Source organism: Capra hircus, chromosome 10 (genome assembly GCF_001704415.2).
Source record: "Capra hircus breed San Clemente chromosome 10, ASM170441v1, whole genome shotgun sequence".
NCBI lineage: Eukaryota > Metazoa > Chordata > Mammalia > Artiodactyla > Bovidae > Capra > Capra hircus.
In genome coordinates, this window is record NC_030817.1 from 35,729,838 (window position 1) to 35,741,079 (window position 11,242).

Genomic DNA, 11,242 nt, shown 5'->3' on the forward strand with positions numbered 1-11,242 from the left:
CATTTAGGACTATGGATAAAATAGTTAAATACCTTCTTTTAGCATTTAGTTATTTAACTATTCAGTCATATGAACTTAGAAATATTTTTCCTGTTCTCTTCATTTTTTAAATGTCAACTTTCCAGAACACATTTATATGCATTTCCACCTAACAGATTTGTGATATAGTCACTTTCAAATCCATTAATGGTGTTCTTACTAGACTTTTATTCCCAGCTATAAGTTTTTCCTTTGACTTAACATTGTATGGTTTTTATTCATTCTATGTTAATAACTGTGATCTTTACAGCATAACTGCTTACTGCTCACTTTTTAAAGTGATTTCAAAAATTTTTAACAGTGACATTCAGTACTTGCAATATATTCATATTCCTAGGAATCAATGATAAATGTTGAATTTAATTGCCACTTTTATTTTTCTATTGGTTCTGTTTACTTCTATAAGCATCAAAAAATTTCTAAAAATATCCCCAGAACAAGCTTTAACTGAGATAATTTAAACATCTTACCTAAGCAGTATCTTGTTCAAAAAGAAAATAAAGAGAGAATATCTTATAGTGAGAGACTTTTTAAGGACTCATAGGTGACTTCTTTTCTAGATAATGATTGTGAGGAATAAAATCTTGCTTTATATTTGGATATTCACATGTATTCTTTGCATGTCTGTCTTATACTTCCAACTTATCTATAGACTATAAGGCATTTAAAGTAAGGACTAGGTCTTTCATCATGTAAATAACAGTCCTAATAAATATATTTGCTAACTGTTTTTACCAAGGCATTTGCTTACTCAGTAGAGTTTATAGGTACATGTTAAAAGGTTGCCTTCTGAATAATTGTGTTTATCTAAATAGTTCACTAATGCTTTCTTATTTGTATTAATTTGTTCAAGGTGTCTAGCAGAGTAGAAAAGGATTATAAAGATCTTTTTGATGGAGATGATACAAGTAATGTCAGTGACTGTCTAAAAGACAATGCAGTCAAAACCCACTCTGTTTCAAAAGGGATTGTGAATGATGAGGAAGATGATGATGACCTTATGCTGGCTTCAGGTCGTCCTAGACAGCGAAGTCACATCCTCGAAGATGATGAAAACTCAGTTGGTATGAGTTGACTGTGAATTTTCCATGTTTTATTAAAACTATTATTCAAAGTCAGTATTGAGTTGGTAAGTAAGGAGTACATCAAAGGCTGTGTATTGTCACCCTGTTTATTTAACTTACATGCAGAGTGCATCATGAGAAATGCTGGACTGGATGAAGCACAAACTGGAATCAAGATTGCCATGAGAAATATCAGTAACCTCAGATATGCAGATGACACCACCCTTATGGCAGAAAGCAAAGAAGAACTAAAGAGCCTCTTGATGAAAGTGAAAGAGGAGAGTGAAAAAGTTGGCTTAAAACTCAACATTCAGAAAACTAAGATCATGGCATCTGGTCCCATCACTTCATGGCAAATAGATAGGGAAACAATGGAAACAGTGGGAGACTTTTTTTGGGAGGGGCTCCAAAATCACTGCAGATGGTGATTGCAGCCATGAAATTAAAAGACGCTTGCTCCTTGGAAGAAAAGCTGTGACCAACCTAGACAGCATATTAAAAAGCAGAGACATTACTTTGCCGACAAAGGTCTGTCTAGTCAAAGCTATGGTTTTTCCAGTGGTCATGTATGGATGTGAGAGTTGGACTATAAAGAAAGCTGAGTGCTGAAGAATTGATGCTTTTGAACTGTGGTGTTCAAGAAGACTTTTGAAAGTCCCTTAGACTGCAGGGAAATCCAACCAGTCCATCCTAAAGGAAATTAGTCCTGAATATTCATTGGAAGAACTGATGCTGCAGCTGAAGCTCCAATACTTCAGCCACCTGATGCGAAGAACTGACTCATTTGAAAAGACCCTGATGCTGGGAAAGATTGAAAGCAAAAGGAGAAGGGGACGACAGAGGATGAGATGGTTGGATGGCATCACCGACTCAGTGGACATGAGTTTGAATAAATTCTGGGAGTGATGGACAGGGAGGGGCCCTGGTGTGCTGCAGTACATGGGGTCACAAAGAGTTGGATATGACTGAGCAACTGAACTGACTGATGATTGAGTTGGTAAAGTGTTGCCATACTATTAAATACATATATTGAAAAACATTTCATCCTTAAAAAAACAATGATCTAAAACTTTTGCTTTAGCAGCCTAGAAAAAAAGGAAATTAAATCCCAAGCAAGCAGAAGGAAGGAAATAATAAAGAACAGGCTACAACGTGGATAAACCTTGAAAACATACTAAGTGAAAGAAGCCAGTCACAAAGCTATAAATTACATCATTCCATTTATGTAAGGTTTTCAGAACAGAGAAATCTGTGGAGACAGAAAGTATATTAGTGGTTGCATAAGGATGAATAGAGAAATAGAGGGTGATAGCTAAGAGGTACAGGGTTTCATTTTGAGGTGATGAAAACATTTTAAAATTGTGCTGATGGTTGCACATTTCTATGAATATACCAAAAACCATGAAATTGTACACTTTAAATGGGTCAATTATATGGTGTGTCAGTTATATCTCAATAAAGCTGTTAATTTTTTTTTGAAGAGTAGACAACCAAAAGGTATTTGTTGTTGTTCAGCCACTAAGTTGTGCCCAGCTCTTTGTGACCTCATGGACTGCAGCATGCCAGGCTTCCTTGTCCTTCACTATCTCCTGGAGTTTGCTCAAACTCATGTCCATTGAGTCGATGATGCCATCCAACCATCTCATCCTCTGTCTCCCTCTTCTCCTCCTGCCCTCCATCTTTCCCAGCATCATGATCTTTTCCAGTGAGTTGGCTGTTCACATCAGGTGGCCAAGGTATTAGAGCTTCAGCGTCAGCAATAGTCCTTCCAATAAATATTCAGTGTTGACTTCCTTTAGGATTATCTGGTTTGATTTCCTTGCTGTCCAAGGGACTGTCATGAGTCTTCTCCAGCACCAACAGTTCGAAAGCATCAATTCCTTGGCACTCAGCTTTCTTTATGGTCCAACTCACACATCTGTACGTGACTACTGGAAAAACCATAGCTTTGACTATACACACCTTTGTCAGCAAAGTAATGTCTCTGCTTTTTACTGTGCTGTCTAGGTTGGCCATAGCTTTTCTTCCAAAAAGGGAGCCTCTTTTCATTTTGTGGCTGTAGTCACTGTCCATAGTGATTTTGGGGCCCAAGGAAATAAAATCTATCACTGTTACTTCACTTTTTGCCCTTCTAGTAGCCATGAAGTGATGAGACCAGATGTCATGATCTAAGGTTTTTGAATGTTGAGTTTTAAGCCAGTTTTTTTATTTTCCTCAGGAGGCTCTTTAGTTCCAGTTCACTTGCTGCCTTAAGGGTGGTATCATCTGTATATCTGATGTTACTGATATTTCTCCCAGCCATCTTGATTCCAGCTTGTGCTTCTTCCAGTCCAGTGTTTTGCATGATGTACTTAAATAAGCAGAGTAACAAAATACAGCCTTGACATATTACTTTCCCAATTTGGAACCAGTCCATTGTTCTTTGTCTGGTTCTAACTGTTGCTTCTTGACCCACATATAGGTTTCTCAGGAGAGAGTTAAGGTGATCTGGTTCTCCCATCTCTTAAGAATTTTCCATAGTTAGTTGTGATCCGCACAGTCAAAAGGTTTAGCATACTCAATGAAGCAGAAGTAGATTTTTGGAATTCTCTTGCTTTGTGTATGATCCAGCAGATGTTGGCAATTTGATCTCTGGTTCCTCTGACTTTTCTAAATCCAGTTTGTACATCTGCAGGTTCTCAGTTCATGTAGTGTTCAAGCCTAGCTTGAAGGATTTTGAGCATTACTTTGCTAGCGTTAAACCAAAAGCTAATTCTTTGAAAAGGTCAATAAAACTGCTATATCTCTATCCTGATTGATCAAGAAAGAAAGACACAAATGATTGATATAAGTAGTGAAGGTATATCATCATTGTGTATCCCATAGACCTTCACTATCCAATATTATGGCCACTAGCCCCTTGTGGCTTTTGAGCGCTGAAAATGTGGCTAGTTCAAATTGAGATATGTTGTGATTATTAAATGTGACAAGATTTTGAAGACAGTACAAAAAAGAGAATGTAAAATATCTGGCCTTTTTTTACATTACTTATTGAAATTATATTTTAAATATAGTATATTATTAAAATTAATTATGCCTGTATTTTTTTTACTATTTAAAATATGGCTATTAGAAAATCTTAAATTACATTTATAACTCACGTTATATTTCTCTAAGATAGTACTGCTATTAACAAATGTTTAGTAACTGAACATTATGAACAACTTTATGCTTATAAATTCAACATCTTAGATGAAATGGACAGATTCTTTTTTATTATTTACCTCATTTTGGGTATGCTGAGTCTTTGTTGCTGAGAGGGCTTTTCTTTAGTTGTGAGTGGGGGCTGTTCTCTAGTTGCAGTGAGGGCTTCTCATTGTAGTGGCTTCTCTTGTTGCGGAGCATGGGCTCTAGGGCATGCAGGTTTCAGTAGCTGAGGCATGTGGGCTCAGTAGCTGCAGTTCCTGGGCTCGAGAGCACAGGCTCAATAGTTGTGGTGCATAGGCTTAGTTGCCCTGCAGCCTGTGGGATATTGGCAGATCAGGGATCGAACCTGTTTCTCCTGCCTCGGCAAGCAAACTCTTTACCACTGAGCCACCAGGGAAGCCGGAAATGGACAAATTCTTTGACAGGCACAAACTGCCAAGTTAACTCAAGAAATAGGTGACCTGAATAGTTTGGTATCTGTTTAAGATATTGAGATTATAATTAAGAACCTTTAAATAAATGATTATTACAACTTACATGCTAAAATTAACACATTTGAATATTACCAAGTAAAATGCCAATGTTCATGGTAAATTGTGCTACATTTAAAGCATGCAGGATTTATAGTATAGTACTCCTCAGATGTTTGGTCTCAGGAACTCATTACATTCTTAAACTTTTTGAGGATCCCAAAGAAAATTGTTTGCCAAGTTACGTTTATTGTTATTTACTATGTTAGAAATTAAAACTGAGAAATTTTTAAAATATTCACTTTAACAACAAACTCATGTAAACATAAATAATACTTTTTATGAAAATAACGGTTAGAAAATAAAACAGAAAAGTGGTGTTACTTCACCCTTTTGCAAATCTTAGCATAGAAGACAGCTAACTGAATTCCCTCACATGCCTCAAGACTCAGTCTACTGCCATACATTAGTTTTGTTTGAAGTATATGAAGAAAATTTAGCCTCACACAATATATTGTTTGAAAAGGGAGAAGTATTTTTAATAAGTCTGTTGAAATAACTACAGGTATTCTTCTTTGATGCTTTACCAAAATGCAGCAAATGATAGTTTCTTAAAGATTACTTGCAATGTGGAATCTGAAAACTTGCTGGTGAACTTTCCAACTCTCTTATTATGTTAAAACCCATTGGTCTAACTTGAGCTTTGAATGGATCTTTTACCATGCTTGATTCTGTCACATATGCATTGGTAATTTGGAAAATGCTGGTTTATTGAGCTTTGCAGACCTTCTTGATACTGGCATGTTATCCAGAATATTTGTTAGTATCATTACCAATCTCATCAGAAGTTTTAAAATATTTCAGAGCAGCCAAGTTCATGGTGGCAGATACAGGTTTTTCATTATTCTGATTTTCACTTGAAAGCTCAAATTTTATCATTAACCACAAATTCTGTCAGTTATTTTTCTTAAATGACCAGTTCACTTCATTTTTAAGAAGATGTTTACCACATTCCTGAGTTGGTATAACTAGTTTATCTGGCATTCTTTTAGGTAAAAATGCTGTTACATGAAAAAGTTAGTTCAGCTTACAGCTCAACAAATGCTTTTTTTTTGAGACAGTCATCCCAATTCTGTATACATATTTCCCATTTTAACACAGAGAACATTTTTTAAAAGTCTATGCAAAACTCAAAATTTAATAAAATTAATATTTTTACTATTTTTACTGCAGTTGGTTGACAATACATTGATTGCTAATACACATTGGTGCCACTGACTTACTTCATGCTAAGGTACCAACGTTTAACCCTCTGACGTTTGAACTATTACCACAGATATTAACACAGTGAAAGAGGCAAATAGCATGTTAGTATTATTAAATATGATTGGACATTGTTAGTAGATTTCATAATACTTTTCCAAGATAGCTGGTATTTATGATTCTCTAATTATAACCCTTTGTTTTCTAGATGTTACAATGCTAAAAATTGGTTCTAGTCTTTTCAAAGAAGAGGAAGATGATCAGGGAGGCAGCATTCACAATCTACCAGTTGTAGCATCCCAGAGGCCATTTTATGATGGTCCTATGCCGACTCCCCGGCAGAAGCCATTCCAGTCAGGTTCTACGCCCGTGCATCTCACTCACAGATTCATGGTAAGCCACGGGTCTGCATGTAGCTTTAAAGTAGTTTTATCTCACTTTAACATTTTATCTCATTATAGTTAATTTTGTTTGGTAAAAAATATGTTTTAAAAACCTTCATTAACTGACCTGGAGCACTTTGGTTGCTTATAATTTTGTGGTTGGTTTATTTTATGGTTAACTAACAGTTTTAATCTTATTTCAACCTAATTTTTGAAAATTGGGTTAAATAAAATTCTGCTTCACAAAATGACATATAATGAACATAAGTAAATGTGACTGTATATCTTGCAGTTTCTCTTGACTGTGCTTCCAACTTTTATTTCTTATGTTAGTTTTATATAGAAGATTGTACAGATTCGAAAAGACTAGTTAGAAGGTGTTTTTTAGAAAGTGTAATATAGTATCAGAAGGTGATAAGTACTGTAAAAAATTATCTGCCCCTTTTACCCATGCTACTGGAATTTTTGCCCCACAAGTATAGAGATTTTTTTGTTTTGTTTATTGATAGCACTTAGAACAAGGTATATGGCACAGTAGGCATTTAATAAATATTTATGGATAAACAACTAATTCACTTTTTGTCTTAAATTTAAGAGCTAAAAACGTTTAATATGTTTATTTGTTGACTGCTTGAGTTTTTCCACTGAGGACTTGAACAGTTGTCCTTTTTGAATGGTATGGTCCTGGCATAAATTTATAGATAAATATTAAAGGTGATGTTTTATTTAAAAAGAAAAACTTTTTATTGTCTCATCAGTAATCATCATCAAGTGATAGATCTTAATTTTTCTAATATTGTCAAGTACTTTATATTAATAGTTGTATTTGTGGTAGAATAAAGGATACACTGGCTTAGGGGGAGCCAGTAGTGTACATGAGTGGAATACAGGTTTTCAAATGGTATCAATTTATGCTGCCTTATAATGTATATATTTATGCCATGACTATAAACCATTTGGTTAGGCCAAAAAAGTATGCAGTCATTTATATCCATATTTGTAAATAAACTTTTGAAATGTTTCCTTTGAGGAATTTAATGGTTCAACTGTTCAAAGGCCAATTGTAAAATATTTTTTATGAAAGTAATATACTTTAAAAATATTAAGTAAAATACTACATTTGCTAATAAATAAGTATGTATGTACCTTCTCATGAGGAAAAGAATAATTAGTAATTGTTGCTCTGATGCTCAAGTATCTCCTGCTACCTGAAAGTGGTTGCTTCCATAACTTAATCCCTTATGCAGACTACATTATTTGTTAATTTTTAGTATTTTAGCCTGCTGATTCTAAGAACTTTAATCTTTCTCACTTGTATTTAACCTTAACATGTTTGTAGGTGTGGAACTCTATTGGAATTATTCGCTGCTATAATGATGAGCAAGACAATGCCATAGATGTGGAATTCCATGATACCTCTATACACCATGCAACACACTTATTGAACACTTTTAACTACACAGTAGCAGATCTTTCCCGTGAAGCTGTTTTGTTGGCATGTGAAAGCACTGATGAACTAGCAAGGTAAATTCAAGATTTTTAGGAGAACTTCATTACTGTTGAACTTTGAAATTCAGTACATAAAGTTGTAAGACAAAAAACAAAATTATAAATCTTTTGTAGTATGCAATTTCAGGTCGAAGAGTTTAGTACAAACACAGTACACCTATAATACCTCAGAACATATGTCTGATTTTGCCTGATTGTCCCCTTCTTTCATAAGAATAATATACATATTAATTGTAAACAAGCAAGTTTAAGTAGTACAGAATTTTTAGAAAATGAAAATTGCCTGAAGAATTCTTCTCTCAAATATAATTACTTTTAACAGTTAACAGTCTAATTCTAGCCTTGAACAACTGCTAATCTGGGTTTTGTCACTGTAGATTAGATTTGCAACTTCTCTTTTAAAAAAGGGAGGAGGGAACACATTGAAAAATTTTATAAGTACCATTTATCATTTTGACTTTTTGACTTAATATACTTCAGACTTCTTAGATATGTTAGTAGGTAGGTAGGTAGGGTAGGTAGGTAGATATGGAGACAAGAAAATTAAGTTGGAAAAGCAATGGATGCAGAATCTGTATTTTTTTAAAAGAAGAAAGCATTTTATTCAGTTTTGTTATTTCAGCTTGCCCTCTCTGTTAATTTTTTAAGCTGATCATGGTGCTTATTATACATTTGATCATAGATCTTACTAACTCCCAGGTTATTTGAAATTAAAATCCTTCTGACTGATACATTAGCTCCTTGCTGCTCAGTGTATGGTCCACAAACTATAGGCATGGTCACCTGGAAGCATGTTGAAAACACAGAATCACAGACCCAACTCCATACCTTCTGAGTCAGAATCTACATTTTAACAAGATCCTCAGGTGGAAGAGTATACATGAGAAATACCAGATTGGGTCATTTTAATATTTTAATTGGTTTCCTAATTTACGCAATGTAAAATCAACTCAGTACTTGATTTTTGAATTAAATTAGTTTACTCAGTCACTGTTGACTTAGTGTCTAATTCAGAATATCTTACGTAATTAGAACATTTATTTCCATGTGCAGTTTTTTTTAATTGAAATATAGTTGTTTTACAATATTATGTTATTGCTGTATAGCAAAGTGATTCAGTTATACATGCATTCTTTTTTATATTCTTTCCCATTATGGTTTATCATAGAATATTGAATATAGTTCCGTATGCTATTCATTTGGGCCTCATTGTTCATCCAGCCCTATATATATACTAGTTTGCATCTTCTAACCCCAGACTCGCAATCCTCCCCGCCGCTCCCCCTGCAGTTCTTCCTTCCCCCTTGGCTCCATGTGCAATTTTGATTTCAGATTGTTAGGATTGTTATGATTTCCTGACTGATGATTGTTCTTCTTTTTGTTTTCCTAGATATATTATTTCACAGTCTTAGACAATATCATCCTTTTGTTTTTAATTTTTTATTGAAGTATAGTTGATTACAGTGCTGCATTAATTTCTGCTGTATAGCAGTGATTCAGTTGTACATATATATTCTTTTCCATTGTAGTTTATCACTGGATATTGAATATGGTTCCCTCTGCTATACAGTAGGAACTTGTTTACCTATCCTATATATACATTAGTTTGCATCTGCTAATTACGAACTCCCAATCCTTTCCCCACTCCCCACCTGGCCACCACAAGTCTGTTCTCTATGTCTGTGAGTCTGTTTCTGTTTTGTAGATATGTTCATTTTCATCGGGGCTTCCCACTCCAGTATTGTTCCCTGGAGAATTCCATGGACAGAGGAGCCTGTTGGGCTACAGTCCATGGAGTCACAGAGTCAGACATGACTGAGTAACTGACCCCTCACCTCATTTCTGTCATATTTTAGATTCCATATATAAGTGATATCATATGGTATTTTGTCTTTTTCTGATTTACTTAGGTCAGTTTTTTTTTGGCTGTGCCCATGTGGCTTGTGGCATCTTAATTCCTCAATCTGGGATTGAACCCACACCCTTGGCAGTGAAAGCAAGGGGTCCTAACCACTGGACTGCCAGGGAATAATTCCCATCACCCTTTATTTTAAATTTGAATTTAAAATTACTATTCAGGAAATCAGTATTGCCTCTGATTCTAAATACTATGACATCTACATTCTGAAGCTTGAGTTTCATAACAACTTACATGTATATATAGATGCAAAAGTAAAAAGACTGGAAGCACAAATCAAATTGTTAGCAGTGGCTGGTAATCTCCCTGGTGTGATAATATTTAATTTTTTTTCTCTTTATTCTCCCATATTAAAGGTTTTGTTTTTGTCTTTGGCAATGAGAGCACTCTTGCTGATCATTTTGATGCTTCCTTTCTTTTAAAAAATATAGTCATGATTTTTGTATGTGTGTGTAACCTTGGATCATGTTCTGCTGATTTTATCCTGGGTTTTTTTCCATTTAACATGTTGTGAGCATTTTCCTGTATCTTTAAATATTCTTTAATAACATGAGTGTTGAAAGTTTTAACAGTACATTTTAAGGATATTTCATAATTACTTTCTTAAAGCTGTCTTGTTTATAAACGGTCATTTTTTTGGTATATTATATGGCATATAAAGATGCCATTATTTGTATAATAGAAAAATAAACTTTTATTTTGTTATTGTTTATCAAAAATAAACTATTTGATTTTGTTCTATTTGTTATAATAGAAAAATAAACTATTTGACTTTGTTACTTGATTTTGAGTATCACTAGTTTTATATATATATATAATATCAAATGTGAAAGTTTGATTGTTTTTGTCTTGTTTAGCAAGCTTCACTGCCTGCACCTTAGTTCTTGGGATTCCAGCAAAGAATGGATAGTAGACATGCCTCCGAATGAAGATATTGAAGCCATATGTCTTGGTCAGGGATGGGCTGCTGCTGCCACTACCTCCTTGCTTCTTCGCTTGTTTACCATTGGAGGTGTTCAAAAAGAGGTCTTCAGTCTGCCTGGGCCTGTTGTGTCAATGGCTGGACATGGAGAACAGCTTGTCATTGTTTATCACAGAGGTAGATTTTTTCTAGTATTTTATATTCTTTTGTATTCTTCATATTCTATCTTCAGTACCCATCATTGTGCTAAGACTTGTCTTAATAGGTTACTGATCTGGATTAATTTTATGACTCACAAGTCAAAAAATACAGTTTGAGAAACCATCCTGGGTTATTTCTTTAAGACCCATGGCTTTAGTACATCTCTGTGTTCATGACTTGTAAGTTAGTATCATCAACCCTACTCCCTTCTTGTATCTGCAGACTTACATATCCAATTGTCAACTTGAAATCTCTATGTAGAGTTTTGATACACACCTCAAACTTAA

At 34.5% G+C, this 11,242-nt stretch overlaps 1 protein-coding gene across 2 annotated transcripts in view; it reads left to right on the forward strand.

Moving 5' to 3' along the window:
* Window positions 1-11,242, forward strand: part of WDHD1 (WD repeat and HMG-box DNA binding protein 1) — a 50,394-nt gene that overhangs the window by 20,464 nt on the left and 18,688 nt on the right. For both annotated transcript variants that reach the window (XM_018054117.1, XM_018054116.1), the window contains exons 11-14: window positions 893-1,103; window positions 6,231-6,415; window positions 7,745-7,929; window positions 10,690-10,931. In XM_018054117.1, coding sequence (XP_017909606.1) covers window positions 893-1,103; window positions 6,231-6,415; window positions 7,745-7,929; window positions 10,690-10,931 — 823 coding nt within the window. The remainder of the gene's footprint in view (window positions 1-892; window positions 1,104-6,230; window positions 6,416-7,744; window positions 7,930-10,689; window positions 10,932-11,242) is intronic.